Genomic DNA, 26,604 nt, shown 5'->3' with positions numbered 1-26,604 from the left:
ATGGGTTCGGAAATTAATAATAATAAGAAAATAGATAAAATAATAAAAAGGATAGAACACTTATGCAGATTCATTGGTGAGAATTTCAGATAAGCATATGGAGGTACTGTAAGGCTCAAGGACGCCTGCTCTCCTACTGCTTCAACTTAATTCTTCTTACTCCTTTCCATGGCAAGCTGTATGTAGGGCATCACCGTTGTCAGTGGCTACATCCCATCCTCTCAGTGAAAATGGTCCTCTGCGGCTGTCACTCGCATGGCTAATCATCTGTCGGTTCTCAATCAGGTTGGAATAGAATCCATTGATTCTTTTGCGCTTGTCATCACGCCCAGCCTTCAGGAGTTTGAAGCTCGTCACAGTCATTCAATCCCAGAATCCTACTCGGAATACCATAGACAAGGTTTAGACTTTCCGGATCCTCATGAATGCCGCCATCTATCTAACTTATACCACGAAGATTCTGTTGGGGAATCTAAGAGATACGCATTCAAGCTCTGTTGCATGTAGAACGGAAGTGGTTGTCAATCACGTGCGTTCATAAGTGAGAATGATAATGAGGGTTATCTAATCATCACATTCATCATGTTCTTGGGTGCGAATGAATATCTTGGAATAAGAATAAGAGAGAATTGAATAAAAGAAAATAGAATTGCATTAATACTTGAGGTACAGCAGAGCTCCACACCCTTAATCTATGGTGTGCAGAAACTCCACCGTTGAAAATACATAAGTAAAAGGTTCAGGCATGGCCGAATGGCCAGCCCCCTAAATGTGATCAATAGCCTCTTAGGATGAAGAATAAAACAAAACTGAGACCAAAGATGTCTAATACAATAGTAAGAGGTCCTATATATACTAGACTAGCTACTAGGGTTTACATGAGTAAGTAATTGATGCATAAATTCACTTCCGGGGCCCACTTGGTGTATGCTTGGGCTGAGCTTGATCAATCCACGAGCTGAGGCATCTCTTGGAGTTGAACTCCAAGTTATGACGTGTTTTGGACGTTCAACTCCGGATCATGACGTTTTTCTGGCGTTTAACTCCAGACAGCAGCATGTACTTGGCGTTCAACGCCAAGTTACGTCGTCAATTTCCGAATAAAGTATGGACTATTATATATTGCTGGAAAGCCCTGGATGTCTACTTTCCAACGCCGTTGCGAGCGCGCCATTTGGAGTTCTATAGCTCCAGAAAATCCATTTCGAGTGCAGGGAGGTCAGATTCCAACAGCATCAGCAGTCCTTTTGTGAGCCTTTTTCAGAGTTTTGCTCAAGTCCCTCAATTTCAGCCAGAAATTATCTGAAATCATAGAAAAACACACAAACTCATAGTAAAGTCCAGAAATGTGAATTTAACATAAAAACTAATGAAAACATCCCTAAAAGTAGCTTGAACTTACTAAAAACTACCTAAAAACAATGCCAAAAAGCGTATAAGTTATCCGCTCATCACAACACCAAACTTAAATTGTTGCTTGTCCCCAAGCAACTGAAAATCAAATAAGGATAAAAATAAGAGAATATACTACAAATTCCAAAATATCAATGAATATTAATTATAATTAGATGAGCGGGACTTGTAGCTTTTTGCTTCTGAACAGTTTTGGCATCTCACTTTTTCCTTTGAAGTTTAGAATGATTGGCTTCTCTAGGAACTTAGAATTTCAGATAGTGTTATTGACTTTCCTAGTTAAGCATGTTGATTCTTGAACACAGCTACTTATGAGTCTTGGCCGTGGCCCTAAGCACTTTGTTTTCCAGTATTACCACCGGATACATAAATGCCACAGACACATAACTGGGTGAACCTTTTCAGATTGTGACTCAGCTTTGCTAGAGTCCCCAGTTAGTGGTGTCCAGAGCTCTTAAGCACACTCTTTTGCCTTGGATCACGACTTTAACCACTTAGTCTCAAGCTTTTCACTTGGACCTTCATGACACAAGCACATGGTTAGGGACAGCTTGGTTTAGCCGCTTAGGCCTGGATTTAATTTCCTTGGGCCCTCCTATCCATTGATGCTCAAAGCCTTGGATCCTTTTTACCCTTGCCTTTTGGTTTTAAGGGCTATTGGCTTTTTCTACTGCTCCTTCTTTTTCTATATACTCTTTTTTTTTCGAATGCTTCTTCTTTTTCACTGCTTTTTCTTGCTTCAAGAATCAATTTCATGATTTTTCAGATCATCAATAACATTTCTCTTTGTTCATCATTCTTTCAAGAGCCAACAATTTTAACATTCATAAACAACAAGATCGAAAGACATATGCACTGTTCAAGCATTCATTCAGAAAACAAAAAGTATTGTCACCACATCAATATAATTAAACTAAATTCAAGAGCTATTTTCGAAATTTATGTACTTCTTGTTCTTTTGAATTAAAACATTTTTCTTTTAAGAGAGGTGAAGGATTAATGGAATTTATTCATAGCTTTAAGGCATGGTTACATACTAATGATCATGAAATAAAGACACAAAACATAGATAAACACAATACTAAAAACCGAAAATAGAAAGAAATAAAGAACAAGGAATGAATCCACCTCTAGTGGCGTCTTCTTCTTGAAGGACCAATGATGTTCTTCAGCTCTTCTATGTCCCTTCCTTGCCTTTGTTGCTCCTCCCTCATTGCTCTTTGATCTTCTCTTATTTCTTGGAGAATGATGGAGTGCTCATGATGTTCCACCCTTAATTGTTCCACATTGTGACTCAAACCTTCTAAAGAAGTGTTGAGTTGCTCCCAATAATTGTTTGGAGGAAAGTGCATCCCTTGAGGCATCTCAGGGATTTCTTGATGATGAACTTCCTCATGCACCTCTTGAAAACCGTGAGGAGCTTCTCTTGCTTGCTCCATCCTTTTCTTGGTGATGGGCTTGTCTTCTTCAATGGAGACATCTCCTTCTATGATAACTCCAGCTGAGTAACATAGATGGCAAATAAGGTGAGGAAAAGCTAGCCGTGCCATAGGTGAGGACTTGTCGGCTATTTTGTAGATTTCATTGGAGATGACCTCATGAACTTCTACTTCCTCTCCAATCATGATGCTATGAATCATGATGGCCCGATCCACAGTAACTTCAGATCGGTTGCTAGTAGGAATGATGGAGCGTTGAATGAACTCCAACCATCCTCTAGCTATAGGCTTGAGGTCCAATCTTCTTAGTTGGACTGGCTTGCCTTTGGAGTCTCTCTTCCACTGAGCTCCTTCCACACAAATGTCCATAAGGACTTGGTCCAACCTTTGATCAAAGTTGACCCTTCTAGTGTAGGGGCGTTCATCACCTTGCATCATAGGCAAGTGGAATGCCAACCTTACATTTTCCGGACTGAAATCCAAGTATTTCCCCCTAACCATTGTGAGATAATTCTTTGGACTTGGGTTCATACCTTGGTCATGGTTCCTAGTGATCCATGCATTGGCATAGAACTCTTGAACCATTAAGATTCCAACTTGTTGCATGGGGTTGGTTAAGACTTCCCAACCTCTTCTTTGAACTTCATGTCGGATCTCCGGATACTCATTTTTCTTGAGCTTGAAAGGGACCTCAGGGATCACCTTCTTCTTTGCCACAACATCATAGAAGTGGTCTTGATGGCTCTTGGAGATGAATCTTTCCATCTCCCATGACTCGGAGGTGGAAGCTTTTGTCTTCCCTTTTCCTTTTCTAGAGGATACTCCGGCCTTAGGTGCCATTGGTAATGGAAAAACAAAAAAAAGCTTATGCTTTTACCACACCAAACTTAAAATATTGCTCGCCCTCGAGCAAAAAGAAAAGAATAGTAGAAAAAGAAGAAAATATGGTAGAGAGGGAGAGAGGTAGGTTCGGCTATGTGGGAGAAGAAGGGGTTGTGTTGTGTGAAAATGAAGTAGAAGGGAAGAGTATTTATAGGGAGAGGGGAGGGTGGGTGTTCGGCCAATTTGGGTGGGAATGGGTGGTAACTTGAATTTGAATTTTATGAAGGTAGGTGGGGTTTATGGGGAAGAGTGGATGGATGTGAGTGGTGAATGGGGTAATTGGGAAGAGGAATTGAGGTGATTGGTGAAAGGTGTTGGGAAGTGTGACATGGGGAGGAATGGATTTGGATTAGGAGAGTGTGATTAGGATTAAAAGGTAAGGTGGGAATATGTTAGGTGGGGATCCTGTGGGGTCCACAGATCCTGAGGTGTAAAGAAATACCATTCCTTCACCATATAGGCATGTAAAATGCCTTCATGCATCATTCTGGCGTTCAAACGCCCATTGGTGCATGTTCTGGGCGTTCAACGCCCATGTAATGCATGTTTCTGGCGTTGAACGCTAGTTTCATGCTTGTTACTGGCGTTCAGCGCCAGCTTTTCTCCTCTAGGCACATTCCTGGCGTTCAACGCCAGGATGTTGCTTGTTTCTGGCGTTCAGCGCCAGAATGGTGCTCTGTTCTGGCGTTGAACGCCAGCCAGATGCATCTTACTGGCGTTGAACGCCAGCCTGTGCGTCCTCCAGGGTGAAAAATTTTTTTTCTTCTGTTTTTGACTCTGTTTTTAATTTTTTTGATTTTTTTCGTGACTCCTCATAATCATGTACCTAATAAAACACAAAATAACAATAAAACAAAATACTATAAAAATTAGATAAATAAAATTGGGTTGCCTCCCAACAAGCGCTTCTTTAATGTCAATAGCTTGACAGTGGCTCTCATGGAGCCACAAGGTGATCAGGTCAATGTTGTATAGTTGTCCACACCAAACTTAGAGTTTGGATATGGGATCTTAACACCAAACTTAGAGTTTGGTTGTGGCCTCACAACACCAAACTTAGAGTTTGACTGTGTGGGCTCTTCTTGACTTTGAACTGAGAGAAGCTCTTCATGCTTACTCTCTTTTGTCACAGAGGGATAGCCATGTGCCTTAAACACAAGGTATTCTCCATTCAATTGAAGGACTAATTCGCCTCTGTTGACATCTATCACAGCTCCTGCTGTGGCTAGGAAAGGTCTTCCAAGGATGATGCAATCATCCTCTTCCTTCCTAGTGTCTAAAATTATGAAATCAGCAGGGATGTAAAGGCCTTCAACCTTTACTAGAACGTCCTCTACTAACCCATAAGCTTACCTCAATGACTTGTCTGCCAATTGTAATGAGAATAAGGCAGGTTGTACCTCAATGATCCCCAGCTTCTCTATTACAGAGAGTGGCATTAGATTTATCCCTGACCCCAGGTCACACAGAGCCTTTTCAAAGATCATGGTGCCTATGCTACAGGGTATTAAGAACTTGCCAGGATCTTGTTTCTTTTGAGGTAGAATTTTCTGAATCCAAGTATCCAGTTCATTAATGAGCAAGGGAGGTTCACTTTCCCAAGTCTCATTACCAAATAACTTGGCATTCAGCTTCATGATAGCTCCTAAATATTGAGCAACCTGCTCTCCAGTCACATCTTCATCCTCTTCAGAGGATAAATAGTCTTCAGAGCTCATGAATGGCAGAAGGAGATTTAATGGAATCTCTATGGTCTCAATGTGAGCCTCAGATTCCTTTGGATCCTTACTAGGAAACTTCTTCTTGCTTGAGGGGCATCCCAGGAGGTCTTCCTCACTAGGATTTTTGTCCTCTTCCTCCTTTGTGCATTCGGCCATATTGACTATGTCAATGGCCTTGCACTCTCCTTTTGGATTCTCTTCTGTATTGCTTGGGAGAATACTGGGAGGAGTTTCAATGACTTTCTTACTCAGCTGGCCCACTTGTGCCTCCAAATTTCTAATGGAGGATCTTCTTTCATTCATGAAACTGAAAGTGGCATTTGACAGATCAGAGACTACATTGGCTAAATTAGAAGTGTTTTGTTCAGAATTCTCTGTCTGTTGCTGAGAAGATGATGGGTATGGCTTGCTATTGTTCAGCCTATTGCGTCCACCATTGTTAAAACCTTGTTGAGGTTTTTGTTGATCCTTCCATGAGAAATTTGGATGATTTCTCCATGATGAGTTATAGGTGTTTCCATAAGGTTCACCCATGTAATTAACCTCTGCCATGGCAGGGTTCTCAGGATCATAAGCTTCTTCAGAAGCTGCCTCTCTAATACTGTTGGATGCATGTTGCAATCCATTCAGATTTTGAGAGATCATGTTGACCTGTTGAGTCAACACTTTGTTCTGAGCCAATATGGCATTCAGAGTATCAATTTCAAGAACTCCTTTCTTTTGAGGTATCCCATTGTTCACAGAATTTCTCTCAGAAGTGTACATGAATTGGTTGTTTACAACCATGTCAATGAGTTCTTGAGCCTCTTCAGGCGTTTTCTTCAGGTGAATAGATCCACCTGCAGAATGGTCCAATGACATTTTCGAAAATTCAGAGAGACCATAATAGAATATATCTAATATGGTCCATTGTGAAAACATGTCAGATGGACATCTTTTGGTCAGCTGTTTGTATCTTTCCCAAGCTTCATAGAGGGATTCACCATCTTTTTGTTTGAAGGTTTGAACATCCACTCTCAGCTTGCTCAGCTTTTGAGGAGGAAAGAATTTATCCAAGAAGGCACTGACCAGCTTATCCCATGAGTCCAGGCTATCCTTGGGTTGTGAATCCAACCATATTCTAGCTCTGTCTCTTACAGCAAAAGGGAAAAGCATGAGTCTGTAGACTTCAGGATCAACTCCATTCGTCTTTACAGTCTCACAGATCTGCAAGAACTCAGTTAAAAACTGATAGGGATCTTCAGATGGAAGTCCATAAAACTTGCAGTTTTGTTGCATCAAGGCAACTAGCTGAGGTTTCAGCTCAAAGTTATTGGCTCCAATGGCAGGAATGGAGATGCTTCTTCCATCAAACTTGGACGTTGGCTTTGTGAAGTCACCAAGCATTCTCCTTGCATTATTATTATTTTCGGCTGCCATCTCCTTCTCTTGTTCGAAAATTTCTGAAAGGTTGTTTCTGGATTGTTGTAATTTAGCTTCTCTCAATTTTCTCTTCAGAGTCCTTTCAGGTTCTGGATCAATCTCAACAAGAGTGCTTTTATCCTTGTTCCTGCTCATATGAAAGAGAAGAAAACAAGAAAGGAAAGAGGAATCCTCTATGTCACAGTATAGAGATTCCTTTATGTTAGTAGAAGAAGAAGGGGGTAGAAGAATGAAGAAGAGGGTTCGGATTTTGGATGAAGAGAGGTGGAGAGAAGTGTTAGTAATTAAATAATTAAATAGAAGAAGAAAAGAGGAGGGAGAATTCGAAAATAATTTTGAAAAAGAGTTAGTGATTTTCGAAAATTAAAGATAAATGTAATTGAAATTAAAATTTGAAACAATTAGTTAATTAAAAAGAATTTTTGAAAAAGAGAAAGATATTTTCGAAAATAGAAGAGAGAGAAGTAGTTAGGTGGTTTTGAAAAAGATAAGAAACAAACAAAAAGTTAGTTAGTTGATTGAAAAAGATTTGAAATCAAATTTAAAAAGATAAGAAGATAAGAAGTTAGATAAGATATTTTGAAATCAAATTTTGAAAAATATAAAAATTTTTTTTAAAAAAAAGATAAAATAAAAGATAAAAAGATTTAATTCAAAAATTTTGAAATTATTTTTCTTTACTAACAAGAAACTACAAGATAAGATTCTAGAACTTTAAAGATTGAACCTTTCTTAACAAGAAAGTAACAAACTTCAAATTTTTGAACCAATCACATTAATTATTAGTGAATTTTCAAAAATTAGATGTAAAGATAAGAAAAAGATTTTAAGAATAATTTGAAATTTTCGAAAATTATATAGAAAAATGAAAAAGATATGATTTTTGAAAAAGATTTTAAAAAGATAAGATTTTTTAAAATTGAAATTTTGACTTGACTTGTAAGAAACAACTAATTTTAAAAATTTTTGACCAAGTCAACTCAAATTTTCGAAAATTTGGAGGGAAATAAGGAAAAGATATTTTTTTTGATTTTTGAATTTTTAATTATGAGAGAGAAAAACAACAAAAATACTCAATGCATGAAATTTTTAGATCAAAACAATGAATGTATGCAAGAATGCTATGAATGTCAAGATGAACACCAAGAACATTTTGAAGATCATGATGAACATCAAGAACATATTTTTGAAAATTTTAATGCAGAGAAAACATGCAAGACACCAAACTTAGAAATCTTTAATGCATGGACTTTAACAAACAAAAAATGCATATGAAAAACAACATAAGACACAAAACAAGAAATCATCAGGATCAAACAAGAGGACTTATCAAGAACAACTTGAAGATCATGAAGAACACTATGAATGCATGGATTTTCAAAAAAAATGCAAGAAAATTTTAAAAGCATGCGATTGACACCAAACTTAAAAATTGACTCAATACTCAGACAAGAAACATAAAATATTTTTGATTTTTATGATTTTATGATTTTTTTTTGTATTTTTATTATTTTTTTTTTCGAAAATATTTTTGGAAAAACGAAAAGTAAAAGAAAAATTTTTGAAAAAGATTTTTGAAAAGAAAATTACCTAATCTGAGCAACAAGATGAACCGTCATTTGTCCATACTCGAACAATCCCCGGCAACGGCGCCAAAAACTTGGTGGACGAAATTGTGATCCATGTTCTAACTATTTTGAGATGAAGTCTTTTATTATGGCACTGGTTGAATCCACAAATCCGTTCAACTAACCAGCAAGTGTACTGGGTCGTCCAAGTAATAAACCTTACGTGAGTAAGGGTCGATCCCACAGAGATTGTTGGTATGAAGCAAGCTATGGTCACCTTGCAAATCTCAGTTAGGCAGATTAAATTGGTTTATGGGTTCGGAAATTAATAATAATAAGAAAATAGATAAAATAATAAAAAGGATAGAACACTTATGCAGATCCATTGGTGAGAATTTCAGATAAGCATATGGAGGTACTGTAAGGCTCAAGGACGCCTGCTCTCCTACTGCTTCAACTCAATTCTTCTTACTCCTTTCCATGGCAAGCTGTATGTAGGGCATCACCGTTGTCAGTGGCTACATCCCATCCTCTCAGTGAAAATGGTCCTCTGCGGCTGTCACTCGCATGGCTAATCATCTGTCGGTTCTCAATCAGGTTGGAATAGAATCCATTGATTCTTTTGCGCTTGTCATCACGCCCAGCCTTCAGGAGTTTGAAGCTCGTCACAGTCATTCAATCCCAGAATCCTACTCGGAATACCATAGACAAGGTTTAGACTTTCCGGATCCTCATGAATGCCGCCATCTATCTAACTTATACCACGAAGATTCTGTTGGGGAATCTAAGAGATACGCATTCAAGCTCTGTTGCATGTAGAACGGAAGTGGTTGTCAATCACGTGCGTTCATAAGTGAGAATGATAATGAGGGTTATCTAATCATCACATTCATCATGTTCTTGGGTGCGAATGAATATCTTGGAATAAGAATAAGAGAGAATTGAATAAAAGAAAATAGAATTGCATTAATACTTGAGGTACAGCAGAGCTCCACACCCTTAATCTATGGTGTGTAGAAACTCCACCGTTGAAAATACATAAGTAAAAGGTTCAGGCATGGCCGAATGGCCAGCCCCCTAAATGTGATCAATAGCCTCTTAGGATGAAGAATAAAACAAAACTGAGACCAAAGATGTCTAATACAATAGTAAGAGGTCCTATATATACTAGACTAGCTACTAGGGTTTACATGAGTAAGTAATTGATGCATAAATTCACTTCCGGGGCCCACTTGGTGTATGCTTGGGCTGAGCTTGATCAATTGGACTTCTGTAGCTCCAGAAAATCCATTTCGAGCTCAGGGAGGTCAGATTCCAACAACATCAGCAGTCCTTTTGTGAGCCTTTTTCAGAGTTTTGCTCAAGTCCCTCAATTTCAGCCAGAAATTATCTGAAATCACAGAAAAACACACAAACTCATAGTAAAGTCCAGAAATGTGAATTTAACATAAAAACTAATGAAAACATCCCTAAAAGTAGCTTGAACTTACTAAAAACTACCTAAAAACAATGCCAAAAAGCGTATAAGTTATCCGCTCATCAGTGTCTTTATTGTAGATGATCCCTCTAGAGGATCCTTCTTCTACTTCCATTGGAATTATTGCCTCCATTCCGTAAGCAAGTCGTTATGGTGATTCTCCGGTGGTGGAGTGTGGTGTTGTCCGGCATGCCCATAGGACTTGCGGGAGCTCTTCGGCTCAAGCTCCCTTGGCGTCCTTTAGTCTCCATTTTAACCCAGCCAGTATGACTTTGTTAGCGTCTTCCGCCTGTCCATTGGCTTGTGGATGCTCTACAGAGGTTAACTGGTGCTTGATTTTCAAATCGGCTACCATGTTTCTGAAGCCCGTGTCGGTGAAATGAGTGCCATTGTCTGTAGTAATGGAGTATGGGACCCCAAACCTTATGACAATGTTTTTGTACAAGAACTCCTGACTTTTTTGAGCGGTGGCAGTGGCTAAAGGTTCAGCCTCGATCCATTTTTTGAAATAGTCTATTCCTACAATGAGGAACTTAATTTGTCCTGATCCCTGGGGAAACAGTCCGAGGAGCTCGAGCTCCCACTTTGCGAATGGCCAGGGTGAAGTGACACAAATAAGTTCTTCGGGTGGTGCGATGTGAAAGTTGGCGTGCTTCTGACATGGGCGCATGTTTTAACGAATTCTGTTGCTTCTTTTTGCAAGGTCGGCCAGTAAAAGTCAGCTCGGAGTACCTTTTTGGAAAGAGCTCGTGCCCCGAGGTGGTTGTCGCACATGCCACTATGGACTTCCTCAAGAACTTCCCTCGTAGCAGAGGTCAGGACGCATTTTAGGAGGGGTGTAGAAATTCCTCTCCTATATAGAATGTCGTGCACTATGGTATAGTACTGCGCTTCTTGTACTAGCCTTTTTGCCTCCTTTTTATCTGCGGGGAGTGTTTCAGACTTGAGATAGCTGACTATGGGGGTCATCCACCCTTGGTCCTGACCTGATATGGTTTAGATCTTCTCTTCCTCCAGGATTGATGGGTTTTGTAGTATTTCCAGGATGAGGCTTCTATTATTGCCCCTTGGTTTGGTGCTGGCTAGTTTTGAAAGGGTATCAGTTCGGGCATTTTGTTCCCGAGGTATATGTCGGACCTCATATCCCGTAAATTATCCGAGCTGTTCTATGGTTTTGTCCAGTTATTTTTTCATAGTGGGGTCCTTAGCCTGATAGCCTCCTTTTATTTGTGAGGTGATTACTTGTGAGTCGTTGAAGACGGTAAGCCGCTGAGCTCCCACCTCCCTAGCTAGTCTCAAACCAGCCAATAGGGCCTCGTATTCATCTTGGTTATTTGAGGTAGGGAACTCAAACTTTAAGGAGAGCTCGATTTGGATTTCCTGATCACTCTCTAAAATTACGCTTGTGCCACTCCCGATTTTGTTCGTGGAGCCATCCACGTAAAGGCTCCAGTCTTTGGGGGTTGATGAGCGGATAATTTGTACCCTTTTTGGCATTGTTTTTAGTATGTTTTTGGTATAATCTAGTTAGTTTTTAGTATATTTTTATTAGTTTTTAGTTAAAATTCATTTTTCTGGACTTTACTATGAGTTTGTATGTTTTTCTGTGATTTCAGGTATTTTCTGGCTGAAATTGAGGGACCTGAGCAAAAATCTGATTCAGAGACTGAAAAGGACTGCAGATGCTGTTGGATTCTGACCTCCCTGCACTCGAAGTGGATTTTCTGGAGCTACAGAAGCCCAATTGGCGCGCTCTCAACGGCGTTGGAAATTAGACATCCTGGGCTTTCCAGCAATATATGATAGTTCATACTTTGCCCAAGATTTGATGGCCCAAACCGGCGTTCAAAGTCACCCTCAGAAATCCCAGCGTTAAACGCCGGAACTGGCACCAAAATGGGAGTTAAACGCCCAAACTGGCATAAAAGCTGGCGTTTAACTCCAAGAAGAGTCTCTACACGAAATTGCTTCATTGCTCAGCCCAAGCACACACCAAGTGGGCCCGAAAGTGGATTTTTATGTCATTTACTCATCTCCGTACACCCTAGGCTACTAGTTTTCTATAAGTAGGACCTTTTACTATTGTATTTTAATCTTTCAATCATAGAATCTTTTGATCATGCTTTGATGATTGAACCTTCTTTGGGAGGCTGGCCATTCGGCCATGCCTAGACCTTGTTCTTATATATTTTCAACGGTGGAGTTTCTACACACCATAGATTAAGGTGTGGAGCTCTGCTGTACCTCGAGTATTAATGCAATTACTATTGTTCTTCCATTCAATTCCGCTTGTTCTTGTTCTAAGATATCACTTGTTCTTCAACTTGATGAATGTGATGACCCGTGACACTCATCATCATTCTCACTTATGAACAAGGTGACTGACAACCACTTTTGTTCTACAAGCAACCAAGGCTCTAGTGAATATCTCTTGGATTCCTGATTGCACGATGCATGGTTGATCGCCTGACAACCGAGTGCTCACCTGACAAACGAGCCAGCCATTCCGTGAGATCAGAGTCTTCGTGGTATAGGCAAGAACTGATGGCAGCATTCAAGAGAATCCGGAAGGTCTAACCTTGTCTGTGGTATTCTGAGTAGGATTCAATGATTGAATGACTGTGACGTGCTTCAAACTCCTAGCAGGCGGGGCGTTAGTGACAGACGCAAAAGAATCGATGGATTCTATTCCGGCCTGACCGAGAACCGACAGCTGATTACCCCATGCTGTGACAGAGCATAGGCAAACGTTTTCACTGAGAGGATGGGAGGTAGCCATTGACAACGGTGAAACCGTACACGAGCTTGCCATGGAAAGGAATAAGAAGGATTGGATGAAGACAGTAGGAAAGCAGAGAGACGGAAGGGAAAGCATCTTCATGCGCTTATCTGAAGTTCCTACCAATGAATTACATAAGTATCTCTATCTTTATCTTTATGTTTTATGCGTTTATCACCATTATACATTTGAGTCTGCCTGACTAAGATTTACAAGATGACCATAGCTTGCTTCATACTAACAATCTCCGTGGGATCGACCCTTACTCGCGTAAGGTTTATTACTTGGACGACCCAGTGCACTTGCTGGTTAGTTGTGCGAAGTTGTGTAATGCCATGGAATTGAGCTACCAAGTTTTTGGAGTTCATGACCGGGGATTATGAGAGTTTTGAAAAGTATTGTTCACAATTTCGCGCACCAAGTTTTTGGCGCCGTTGCCGGGGATTGTTGAGTTTGGACAACTGACGGTTCATCTTGTTGCTTAGATTAGGTATTTTTTTTCAGAGTTCTTAAGAATGAATTCTAGTGTTTCAAGGTGATGTTCTTATCATCACCAAAGCTGATTGATCTTCATCAATTTAGCTCTTGAATGCAATGTTCTGCTGAAGCTTGGCTAGCCATGTCTAATTTCTTTAGACTAAAGCTTTAGACTAACATTGCATGATTCCTGGAATTCTCATCAAGAATTTTGATACCTTTATTTTCTTTTCCACTTAATTTTCGAAAAAACACAAAAAAATTACAAAATCATAAAATCCAAAAATTTCTTGTTTGAGTCTAGTGTCTCATTTTAAGTTTGGTGTCAATTGCATGCATTCATTCATGTGTCTTAAGGATCTTCAAGATGTTATTGATGATTTCTTACTCTAATCTTTAATTTCTCTTGACTTGAGTGTTTTGTGTGTCTCATATGCATTCTCATTAGTGTCAGTAGTATACAAACTGCTAAGTTTGGTGTCTTGCATGCATTGTTATTTGATTCTTGTTGCATTTTGATTTTTCCTTATTATTAAAAATCCAAAAATATTTTTAATTTGTGTCTTTTCAAGTCAATAATACAGAGAATTGAAGATTCAGAACATACAGCAGAGGAATTGCACAGAAAAAGCTGGGCGTTTAAAACGCCCAGTGAAGAAGGACAGACTGGCGTTTAAACGCCAGCCAGGGTACCTGGTTGGGCGTTTAACGCCCAAAAGGGTAGCATTTTGGGCGTTAAACGCCAGAATGTGCACCATTCTGGGCGTTTAACGCCAGGATGGCTAAAGGGGGAAGATTTTGTTTTCAAATCAACTTTTTTTAAGTTTTCAAAATCTTTTCAAAATCAAACCTTTTTCAAATCAATTTTTCAATCAAATCTTTTTTTAAAATCAATTTCTTTCCATACTTGCTACCAATTAATGATTTGATTCAACATTTCAAGTATGTTGCCTTTTCTGTTGAGAAAGGTTTAATGTTCGAATCATATCTTTTCTTGTTAGTCAAGTTTTTAATTTTCAAAATCAAATCTTTTTAAAATGTTTTTCAAATCATATCTTCTCAATCACATCTTTTTAAAACTAATCATATCTTCTTAACCACATCTTTTTCAAAATAGTTTTCAATCAAATCTTTTTTATTTCTAATTTCAAAATCTTTTTCAAAAATCACTTCACTTCTTTCCCACTTTTATTTTCGAAAATCAAAGTGATGTTTTTCAAAATGTTTTCAAAATCTTCCACTTAATTTTCGAAAATTACTTCCCTCCTTCACACATCCTTCTATTTATGGACTAACACTATCCCTTAATGCAAAATTTGAACTCCATCTTCTTTGATAAAGTTCGAATTTTCTACTTCTGTCTTCTACTTTTCTTTTCCTCTGACACCTAAAGGAATCTCTATACTGTGACATAGAGGATTCCACATTTTTTTTTGTTCTCTTCTCTTTCTTATGAGCAGGAGCAAAGACAAAAGCATTCTTGTTGAGGCTGACCCTGAACCTGAAAGGACCTTGAAGAGAAAGCTAAGAGAAGCCAAAGCACAACTCTCTTTAGAGAACTTGACCGAATTCTTCAAGGAAGAAGAACACATGGCAGCCGAAAACAACAACAATGCCAACAATGCAAGGAAGGTGCTGGGTGACTTTACTGCACCTACTCCCGACTTCTATGGGAGAAGCATCTCTATCCCTGCCATTAGAGCAAACAACTTTGAGCTTAAGCCTCAATTAGTTTCTCTAATGCAACAGAATTGCAAGTTTCATGGACTTCCATTGGAAGATCCTCATCAGTTTTTAGCTGAATTCTTGCAAATCTGTGACACTGTCAAGACTAATGGGGTTGACCCTGAGGTCTACAGACTTATGCTATTCCCTTTTGCTGTAAGAGACAGAGCTAGGACATGGTTGGACTCACAACCTAAAGAAAGCCTGGACTTATGGGAAAAGCTAGTCAATGCCTTCTTGGCAAAATTCTTTCCACCTCAAAAATTGAGTAAGCTTAGAGTGGAAGTCCAAACCTTCAGACAGAAGAATGGAGAATCCCTCTATGAAGCTTGGGAAAGATACAAACAATTGATCAGAAAATGTCCTTCTGACATGCTTTCTGAATGGAGCATCATAGGTATTTTCTATGATGGTCTCTCTGAACTATCCAAGATGTCTTTGGATAGCTCTGCTGGAGGATCTCTTCATCTGAAGAAGACGCCTGCAGAAGCTCAAGAGCTAATTGAAATGGTTGCAAATAACCAATTCATGTACACTTCTGAAAGGAATCCTGTGAACAATGGGACAAATCAGAAGAAAGGAGTTCTTGAGATTGATACTCTGAATGCCATATTGGCTCAGAATAAAATATTGACTCAACAAGTCAATTTGATTTCTCAAAGTCTGTCTGGAATGCAAAATGCACCAAGCAGTACTAAGGATGCTTCATCTGAAGAAGAAGCATATAATCCTGAGAACCCTTCAATGGAAGAGGTGAATTACCTAGGAGAACCCTATGGAAACACCTATAATTCTTCATGGAGAAATCACCCAAATTTCTCATGGAAGAATCAAGAGAGACCTCAACAAGGTTTCAACAACAATAATGGTGGAAGAAATAGGTTTAGCAATGGCAAGCCTTTTCCATCATCTTCTCAGCAACAGACAGAGAGTTCTAAGCAGAGCCACTCTGACTTAGCAACCATGGTCTCTGATCTAATCAAAACCACTCAAAGTTTCATGACTGAAACAAGGTCCTCCATTAGGAATTTGGAGGCACAAGTGGGACAGCTGAGCAAGAAAATTACTGAATTCCCTCCTAGTACTCTCCCAAGCAACACAGAAGAAAATCCAAAAGGAGAGTGCAAGGCCATCAACATGGCCGAATTTGGAGAGAAAGGAGAGGAAGTGAACGCCACTGAGGAAGACCTCAATGGGCGTGCACTGACCTCCAATGAGTTTCCCAATGAGGAACCATGGGAATCTGAGGCTCAAAATGAGACCATAGAGATTCCATTGGACTTACTTCTGCCTTTCATGAGCTCTGATGAGTATTCTTCCTCTGAAGAGGATGAGTATGTCACTAAAGGGCAAGTTGCTAAATACCTTGGAGCAATCATGAAGCTAAATGACAAGTTATTTGGAAATGAGACTTGGGAGAATGAACCTCCGTTGCTCACCAAAGAACTGGATGACTTGTCTAGGCAGGAATTACCTCAAAAGAGACAAGATCCTGGGAAGTTTTCAATACCTTGTACCATAGGCACCATGACCTTCAAGAAGGCTCTGTGTGACTTAGGGTCAAGTGTAAACCTCATGCCTCTCTCTGTAATGGAGAAGCTAGGGATCTTTGAGGTGCAAGCTGCAAGAATCTCATTAGAGATGGCAGACAACTCAAGAAAACAAGCTCATGGACTTGTAGAGGATGTTTTGGTGAAGATTGAAAACCATTACATCCCTGCTGATTTCATAGTCCTAGAGACTGGGAAGTGCATGGATGAAACCATCATCCTTGGCAGACCCTTCCTAGCCACAGCAAAGGCTGTGATTGATGTTGATAGAGGCGAACTGATCATTCAAGTGAATAAAGAATCATTTGTGTTTAAGGCTCAAGGATATCCCTCTGTCACCATGGAGAGGAAGCATGAAGAGCTTCTCTCAAATCAGAGTCAGCCAGAGCCCCCACAGTCAAACTTTAAGTTTGGTGTTGAGAGGCCACAACCAAACTCTAAGTTTGGTGTTGAACCCCCACATTCAAACCCTAAGTTTGGTGTTGGGAGGTTCCAACTTTGCTCTGAGAAAATGTGAGGCTCCATGAGAGTCCTCTGTCAAGCTAATGACATTAAAGAAGCGCTTGTTGGGAGGCAACCCAATATTATATTTTGACTATTTTCTTTTGTTATTTTATGTTTTTTGTAGGTTGATGATCATGAGAAGTCACAAAATCAATGAAAAAAGCAAAAACAGAATGAAAAACAGAAAGAAAAATAGCACACCCTGGAGGAGAGCTTGCTGGCGTTTAAACGCCAGTAAGAGTAGCAGTTGGGCGTTTAACGCCCAGTCTGGCACCATTCTGGGCGTTTAACGCCAGAAAGGGGCACCAGACTGGCGTTAAACGCCAGAAAAGGGCAAGAACCTGGCGTTAAACGCCAGGAATGGGCATCAGCCCGGCATTTAACGCCAGAAATGGCTCAAAACGTGATTTTGCATGCCATTTGGTGCAGGGATGACTTTTCCTTGACACCTAAGGATCTGTGGACCCCACAGGATCCCCACCAACCCCACCACCCTCTCTCTTCTTCACCCATTCACCAATCACCTCAACACCTCTCTCCCAAAAACCCCCACCTATCAAATCCCATCTTTTTCTTCACCACTCACATCCATCCTTCATAAAACACCACTTCTCCCCCTCTTTGGCCGAACACAAATCCATTCCCTTCTTCCTCATTTCTTCTTCTTCTACTCTCTTCTTTCTTCTTTTGCTCGAGGACGAGCAAACCTTTTAAGTTTGGTGTGGTAAAAGCATTGCTTTTTGTTTTTCCATAACCATTCATGGCATCCAAGGCTGGAGAAACCTCTAGAAAGAGGAAAGGGAAGGCAAAAGCTTCCACCTCCGAGTCATGGGAGATGGAGAGATTCATCTCAAGGGTGCATCAAGACCACTTCTACGAAGTTGTGGCAATGAAGAAGGGTTAACTTTGATTAAAGGTTGGACCAAGTCCTCATAAACATTTGTGAAGAGGACGCTCAATGAAAGAGAGATTCAAGAGGGAAGCCGGTTCAACTGAGAAGGCATGACCTCAAGCCCATCACTAAGAAAAGGATGGAGCAAACAAGAGACCCCTCTCATCATGAGATCCCTGAGATGCCTCAAGGGATGCACCTTCCTCCACAAAACTATTGGGAGCAACTGAACACCTCCCTAGGAGAATTGAGTTCCAACATGGGACAACTAAGGGTGGAGCACCAAGAACACTCCATTCTCCTCCATGAAATTAGAGAAGATCAAAGAATCATGAGAGAGGAGCAACAAAGACAAGGAAGAAACATTGAGGAGCTCAAGCACTCCATAAGACCTTCAAGAGGAAGAACAAGCCGCCATCACTAAGGTGGACCCGTTCTTTAATCTCCTTGTTCTTTATTCTTCTGTTTTTCGAATTTTTTTATGCTTATGTTTGTCCATGTTTGTGTCTTATGATCATTAGTGTCTTAGTGTCTATGCCTTAAAGTTATGAATGTCCTATGAATCCATCACCTTTCTTAAAAGAAAACTGTTTTTATTACAAAAGAACAAGAAGTACAGGATTTCGAATTCATCTTTAAAACTAGCTTAATTAGTTTGATGTGGTGACAATACTTTTTGTTTTCTGAATGTATGCTTAAACAGTGCATATGTCTTTTGAATTTGTTGTTCATGAATGTTAAAATTGTTGGCTCTTGAAAGAATGATGAAAAAGGAGACATGTTACTGAGGATCTGAAAAATCATAAAAATGATTCTTGAAGCAAGAAAAAGCAGTGAATACAAAAAAAAAACGAAAAAAAAGAGGAGAAAGAGAAAAAGAAAGAAAAAGAAAGAAATAAAGTTGTGATCCAAGGCAAAAAGAGTGTGCTTAAGAACCCTGGACACCTCTAATTGGGGACTCTAGCAAAGCTGAGTCACAATCTGAAAAGGTTCACCCAATTATGTGTCTGTGGCATGTATGTATCCGGTGGTAATACTGGAAGACAGAGTGCTTTGGGCCCCAGCCAAGACTCAATAAGTAGCTGTGTTCAAGAATCATCATACTTAACTAGGAGAATCAATAACACTATCTGGATTCTGAGTTCCTAAAGAAGCTAATCATTCTGAATTTCAAAGGATAAAGTGAGATGCCAAAACAGTTCGGAGGCAAAAAGCTACTAGTCCCGCTCATCTAATGTGGAGCTAAGTTTCATTGATAATTTGGAGTCTATAGTATATTCTCTTCTTTTTATCTTATTTGATTTTCAGTTGCTTGAGGACAAGCAACAATTTAAGTTTGGTGTTGTGATGAGCGGATAATTTGTACGCTTTTTGGCATTGTTTTTAGTATGTTTTTGGTATGATCTAGTTAGTTTTTAGTATATTTTTATTAGTTTTTAGTTAAAATTCATTTTTCTGGACTTTACTATGAGTTTGTGTGTTTTTCTGTGATTTCAGGTATTTTCTGGCTGAAATTGAGGGACCTGAGCAAAAATCTGATTCAGAGACTGAAAAGGACTGCAGATGCTGTTGGATTCTGACCTCCCTGCACTCGAAGTGGATTTTCTGGAGCTACAGAAGCCCAATTGGCGCGCTCTCAACGGCGTTGGAAAGTAGACATCCTGGGCTTTCCAGCAATATATGATAGTCCATACTTTGCCCAAGATTTGATGGCCCAAACCGGCGTCCAAAGTCACCCTCAGAAATCCCAGCGTTAAACGCCGGAACTGGCACCAAAATGGGAGTTAAACGCCCAAACTGGCATAAAAGCTGGCGTTTAACTCCAAGAAGAGTCTCTACATGAAATTGCTTCATTGCTCAGCCCAAGAACACACCAAGTGGGCCCGGAAGTGGATTTTTATGTCATTTACTCATCTCCGTACACCCTAGGCTACTAGTTTTCTATAAGTAGGACCTTTTACTATTGTATTTTAATCTTTCAATCATAAAATCTTTTGATCATGCTTTGATGATTGAACCCTCTTTGGGAGGCTGGCCATTCGGCCATGCCTAGACCTTGTTCTTATGTATTTTCAACGGTGGAGTTTTTACACACCATAGATTAAGGTGTGGAGCTCTGCTGTACCTCGAGTATTAATGCAATTACTATTGTTCTTCCATTCAATTCCGCTTGTTCTTGTTCTAAGATATCACTTGTTCTTCAACTTGATGAATGTGATGACCCGTGACACTCATCATCATTCTCACTTATGAACAAGGTGACTGACAACCACTTTTGTTCTACAAGCAACCAAGGCTCTAGTGAATATCTCTTGGATTCCTGATTGCACGATGCATGGTTGATCGCCTGACAACCGAGTGCTCGCCTGACAAACGAGCCAGCCATTCCGTGAGATCAGAGTCTTCGTGGTATAGGCAAGAACTGATGGCAGCATTCAAGAGAATCCGGAAGGTCTAACCTTGTCTGTGGTATTCTGAGTAGGATTCAATGATTGAATGACTGTGACGTGCTTCAAACTCCTAGCAGGCGGGGCGTTAGTGACAGACGCAAAAGAATCGATGGATTCTATTCCGGCCTGACCGAGAACCGACAGCTGATTACCCCATGCTGTGACAGAGCATAGGCAAACGTTTTCACTGAGAGAATGGGAGGTAGCCATTGACAACGGTGAAACCGTACACGAGCTTGCCATGGAAAGGAATAAGAAGGATTGGATGAAGACAGTAGGAAAGCAGAGAGACGGAAGGGAAAGCATCTTCATGCGCTTATCTGAAGTTCCTACCAATGAATTACATAAGTATCTCTATCTTTATCTTTATGTTTTATGCGTTTATCACCATTATACATTTGAGTCTGCCTGACTAAGATTTACAAGATGACCATAGCTTGCTTCATACTAACAATCTCCGTGGGATCGACCCTTACTCGCGTAAGGTTTATTACTTGGACGACCCAGTGCACTTGCTGGTTAGTTGTGCGAAGTTGTGTAATGCCATGGAATTGAGCTACCAAGTTTTTGAAGTTCATGACCGAGGATTATGAGAGTTGTGAAAAGTATTGTTCACAATTTCGCGCACCAGGGGTGCCTTGGGTGTCAATGTACTCTGCGATGAAGTCGGCTAAGTACTGAAATTTGATATCTGTTCGAGCTTTGTATTTAAGGTCGAATTCGGATAACTCGCCTGCGTATTGTAGGATTCTTCTAGCTAGGTCTGTTTTCTGTAAGATACCTTCTATGGGTTGGTTGGTCTGTACTCGGATGGTGTGAGCTTGAAAGTATGGTTGGAGTCACCGAGAAGTGAGTATAAGAGCGTAGGCGAACTTCTCTATCTTTTGATAGTTCAATTCAGACCCTTGTAGAGCCTTACTAATAAAGTAGATGGGTTGTTGCCCATTTTCGTCTTCTCTGACTAGTGCTGAAGCTATTGCCCGACTTCCTACGGCGAGGTATAGGTTTGGTTCTTCACCTTCCCATGGTCAAGTAAGGATGGGTGATTGCCCCAAGAATTTTTTGGAATCCTGGAAGGCTTGTTCGCATTCTGGGGTCCACTCGAACCTCTTTTCCTTCCTTAATGTTGCATAGAAGGGAAGGGATCTTAAGGCCGATCGAGCTAGAAATCTAGATAGGGCTGCTAGTCTTCCGCTGAGCTGCTGGACTTCTTTGACACAGGTCAGACTTTTCATGCTAAGTATTGTCCAGCATTTATCCGGGATTGCTTTGATCCCTCTTTGAGTGAGCATGAAGCCCAAGAATTTTCCAGCTTACCGGGAAGGTGCACTTCGTGGGATTGAGTCTCATCTCATGCTTTCTTATGGTGTCGAACACCTCAGTGAGGTCGGATAACAATGTTTCCTCTCTTTGTGTCTTTACCATCATGTCATCTACATAAACCTCCATCAGCTTCCTAATGTGATTGGTGAAAACTTTGTTCATCAATCTATGGTATGTAGCCCCTACGTTCTTAAGTCCGAAGGGCATGATTATGTAGCAGTAGTTTACTCTTGGGGTTAAGAATGAGATTTTCTCCTGGTCGGGTTGATACATTGGGATTTGATTGTATCCCGAGTACGGGTTCATGAAGGAGAGGTACTTATACCCTGATGAAGCATCGACTAGTGTGTCTATATTCGGGAGTGGGTAGGGATCTTTTGGGTAGAGATCTTTTTTGGCTAGCCATAATGGGTACTTTACCTCCCTTATGAACCCTGCCTCCAGCAAGGCTTGTACCTGCTCCTCTACAACTTGCGACCTCTCCGGGCCGAGCTTTCTATGCTTTTGTTGCACTGGCCGAGACCCAGGATATACGGCTAACTTATGACACATTAGTCCGTGATCAATACCGGGCATGTCGGTGGCCTTCCATGCAAAGAGGTCAGAATTATCCCTTAGGAGCTTTGTTAGCAGCTCCTTTAAGACTCCTCGTAGATTCGCCCCTATGTTTGTTGTTTTGTCTCAAGTGTCTCCGATTTGAACTTCTTCGGTCTCACCTTCCGGTTGAGGGCGGAGTTTCTTGCGAGCTCGGACACCCCCGAGTTCTATAATATTGGTTTCCTTTCCTTTGTGGTCGCCTTTGAGGTTCAGACTTTCGTTGTAACAGCGTCGCACGAGTTTTTGGGCCCCCTTTATGGTAGTGATCCCTTCTGTAGTTGGGAACTTCATGCATAGGTGTGGAGTAGAGACTACCGCGGCGAGCTGATTTAACATTGTCCGACCAATAAGGGCGTTATATGCGGAGTTCACGTCGACTACGATGTAGTCTATGCTCAGCGCTCTAGATCGTGTTCCTTTTCCAAATGTTGTGTCCAGTGGGATGTACCCAAGTGGTTGGATTGGGGAGCCTCCGAGTCTGAACAAGCTATTTAGATATGCTCTGAGCTATTTCTCTTGTAGGCCGAGCTTGTCAAAGGCGGATTTGAATAGGATATCTGCAGGAGCTTCCTTGGTCTACCAACGTTCGGTGGAGATTAGCGTTGGCGAGTATGATGGTAATGACCACGGGGTCATCATGCCCCAGGATGATGCCTGTGGCGTCTTCTTGAGTGAAGGTAATAGTGGGGAGGTCGGGTGACCTGTCCCCTCCTTTGACATGATACACCTCTTTAAGGTGTCTTTTACGGGATGACTTAAAGATCCCTCCTCCTGCGAATCCTCCATTTATCATGTGAACATGTCTCTCAGGGGTGTAATGGGGACGTTCAACTCGTCCAACCTCTTTATCCATTCTTCTCTTTTTCAGTTCATCTGCTCTATTGGCTAAGAACCGATCTAATCACCCTTCTCGTGCCAATTTTTCTATGATATTCTTTAGGTCGTAGCACTCGTTGGTAGGATACCCGTAGATTCAGTGGTATTCGCAATACTCTGTCTGACTTTCTCCTCTCTCGTGTTTAATCGGGCGAGGCGATGTGGTCTTCTCAGTATTGCATATCTCCCAGTAAACGTCCACAAGAGACACCCGAAGAGGGGTGTAGTTGTGGTACTTTCTAGGTTTCTCAGTGGGTAGGTATTTCTTCCTGGACTCTTTATCCTTGTCCCGAGGTGGGTAGGAGAATCCGGTCTTTGAGGTTTCTCCTAATCGGGAGTTCTCCTCCATATTAATGTATTTTTCCACCCATTCTTGAACCTCGTTGAGAGATGTTGGATACTTTTTAGATATGGAGTGACTAAAGGGTCCTTCTCGTAGGCCATTGATGAGACCCATGATGGCTGCTTCTGTTGGAAGATTTTGTATGTCTAGGCACGTTTTATTGAATCTTTCCATGTAACTACGGAGGCTTTTCCGATCTCCTTGCTTAATCCCTAGCAGGCTTGGAGCATGCTTGGCTTTGTCTTTCTGGATGGAGAATCTAGCTAAGAATTTCTTGGCGAGGTCATCAAAGCTTGTTATCGACCTTGGTGCCAAGCTGTCGAACCACTTTATTGCCGTCTTGGTCAAGGTGGTTGGGAAGGCTTTGTAATGGATTGCATCTGAGGCATCTGTGAGATACATCTGACTTCTAAAATTGCTGAGATGGTGACTCGGATCAGACGTACCATCGTACGGGGTTATGTCGGGGGCTTTGAAGTCTTTTGGGACTTTAGCTTTCATGATCTCTTTTGTGAACGGGTCTTGGTCCTTGTAAGGGCTATCCTCGTGATTGGGTCGAGTGGTCTTAGTTTTGAGGTCGGCTTCGAGCTTTAGGAGCTTGTCCTCCAGCTCTCGACGCCGTCTTGTTTCTCTCCGGAGGTTTCTCTCGGCCTCTCACTGATGTTTGGCCTCTTGTTCGAGTTGTTTGAGATGATCCTACTGTTCACGGATGGCATCTAAGATTTCTGAGTTTTGAGGTTGTTTGTCTCCCTTGGGTTGGTGTGTGTCCTTTAGGGAGGTTGGTGTGGCATCCGTGTTTTTGGGTGGCGTTCCTTCTTCCAATCTGGAATTTAGGTCGTTGGTAGGGTTGTTTGCCATGGTGATGGGATGACTTCCAAGTTTCCCGGCGACGGCGCCAATGTTTCGAGGGTTACCTAAAACGTTGAGGTCGATCTCGGACGAGATCTTCTGGTGTGATCGGAGCTTCCGTGCCTGACTTGTTGGAGCTTGAGGGGTTGCTGGTCCTTGATCACCGGAGGGGGTGGTACCTGCAAGAGACTCTGAAGCTTAAGTCAGCATGGGCTTTAAGCAGGTTTTTTTTGTTGAATTGGAGTATGAGTTATACCTGGGTGCTCCAGTATATTTATAGTAGTATGGAATGACCTTCCTTGAGATAAGTTAGTTATCTTATCTTATCTTTTGTGGGTGAGATCACTTATCTTTTGGCCAGCTGCCTTCAAGTAGGCTGCGATCCTTTGCTTTGAGCCTGCTTAGGCCTCTATGATGATTTGGCCAAGCTCTTTAGGAAGAGGTCGATGACGACCAACCTTACAAGAGGTCAGCCATTTTGTCCTCATCCAACCTGGACCGTTCAGCTCGGTCCAGGGTATGAACATTTATGAATTTGAATTTGGATAGAATGCAGGAGTTTCTGAATTTATAAAATGCACATTTTTCAATTCATTTATTATTGCACATTGGTGTTGTGATAATATTTCGATTCATTTTACAGTCTAGGTGTGTTGTCGATAAATAGTTTGTTCCAAAGGTTGGGATGACTTTTAAGAAACTTGAAGAAGCTAGAAAGTTCTATAAAGATTATTCCAAACTTGATGGTTTTTCTATGAAAATATGGAACACTACTTAGAAGGGAGATGAAATAAAGAATCAATTAATTACCTGTAGTAGAGAGAGAAAATAAAAATCCAAGATATCTCCAACTATGGAGACAAACCCCTCAGTAGAAATAAACTGCCCAGCCAGAATTTATGTGCATATATTGAAGGACGTTGGTCTTTGGATCATTTCTAAAGTTGTTCTAAATCATTCACATCCTTACTGTCCAGATTGAGCAGGGATGCTTAAACAACACATGGAGCTAAGCATGTTTGTGCGTCGTACCATTGAAAATAATGAGAAAGTCAAAATTAGACTGAGTAAAATATATAAGTTATTTATAGCAGCAGTGGGTGCTCATCGTGAACTAATTTTTATTTAAAAAGATGTGAAAAATTACATTACAAGGGAAGTATAGAATATTTCTGAACAAGATGATGCTAAAAAATTTGGGAAGTACTTATTAAAAATGAAAGAAAAGAATCAAAATTTCTTTTTTGAGCTTAATCTTGAAGTTGATCACCCTATAAAAAATGCATTTTAGGCTGATGCAAGAAGTAGGACTGCGTATGAATATTTTGAATTTTCATTTGATACAATTTACAACACAAACAGGTAATTTTTGTGTTCTAGTTTCTATTCATTGTGATATAATATCCAGTTCATACGCATAACTAGTTTCGGTTCATAACGGATTTTCCTTCTAGTGTCCACTGTAGGTACAATCTGGTTTTTGGTTCTTTTATGGGTGTGAATCACCATGGTCATACAACACTTTTTGGATGTGCTTTGATGAAAAATGAGGATATTTAGTCATTCAAATGGTTATTTGAATGTTGACTTTATTGCATTGGAAGAAAGACACCAAAAGGGATTCTTACCGATCAATGTGCATCGATGCAAAGGGTTATTGAGACTTGTATGCCATAACAATTCGCAGGTGGTGTATTTGCCATATTGTGAAGAAGATTCCACATAAATTAAATGGCTATAAGAGACACGAAGAAATTGAACAAGAGATGAGTCATGTTGTTTGGAACTCGTTTACAAAAGATGCATTTGATAGGAATTGGAATGATTTTCTCATGAAGTATGGTGTTTGAGGCAACAAGTGGCTTTCAGGTAACCGTAGCTTCATTCAAATTAATTGTTCTTATTTTTTTGGTAAAAACGGGTATAACTTTTGGTTCATTTTGTGTCTATTTTCAGTTCATTTGCAGAGCTATTTGAAGATCGTCATTTATAGATTCCAATTTATCTTCATCACCACTTTTAGGCCGGGATGAGAAGCACACAAAGGAGCGAGAGCATGCATGCTTTTTAAAACAAGTTTATTACACGCAATAGCTCCTTGATTCAATTTGTGAAGCAATATGATAATTGCCTAGGAAGCAGAGAGCAAAGAGAAAGAGAATTAGATGCCGCATATTTTCATACTGTCATACCATGTGCAACAAAATAATCAATAGAGACTCAATTTTAGCATGTGTATACTCACGAGAAGTTTAGGAAAGTTCAAGCACAATTTAGAAGAAAGGTGAATTGCAGCACAAGTTCAACGCAGTCTGCT

At 40.5% G+C, this 26,604-nt stretch overlaps 1 protein-coding gene and 1 non-coding gene across 2 annotated transcripts; both read right to left on the bottom strand.

Moving 5' to 3' along the window:
- Window positions 1-15,173: 15,173 nt before the first annotated feature.
- Window positions 15,174-15,281, bottom strand: LOC130959775 (small nucleolar RNA R71). Its single transcript, XR_009078842.1, has one exon. It is a non-coding gene; the product is annotated as a small nucleolar RNA R71 (small nucleolar RNA).
- Window positions 15,282-23,192: 7,911 nt separating this feature from the next.
- On the bottom strand, window positions 23,193-23,939 carry LOC130957401 (uncharacterized). The gene has a single exon (XM_057884261.1). The coding sequence runs from the start codon at window positions 23,937-23,939 to the stop codon at window positions 23,193-23,195; it is 747 nt and encodes a 248-aa protein (XP_057740244.1).
- Between the last annotated feature and the right edge of the window lie 2,665 nt (window positions 23,940-26,604).

Source organism: Arachis stenosperma, chromosome 10 (genome assembly GCF_014773155.1).
Source record: "Arachis stenosperma cultivar V10309 chromosome 10, arast.V10309.gnm1.PFL2, whole genome shotgun sequence".
NCBI lineage: Eukaryota > Viridiplantae > Streptophyta > Magnoliopsida > Fabales > Fabaceae > Arachis > Arachis stenosperma.
Note: the sequence above shows the minus strand (reverse complement) of the source record. Positions and strands in the feature narration are given on the sequence as shown.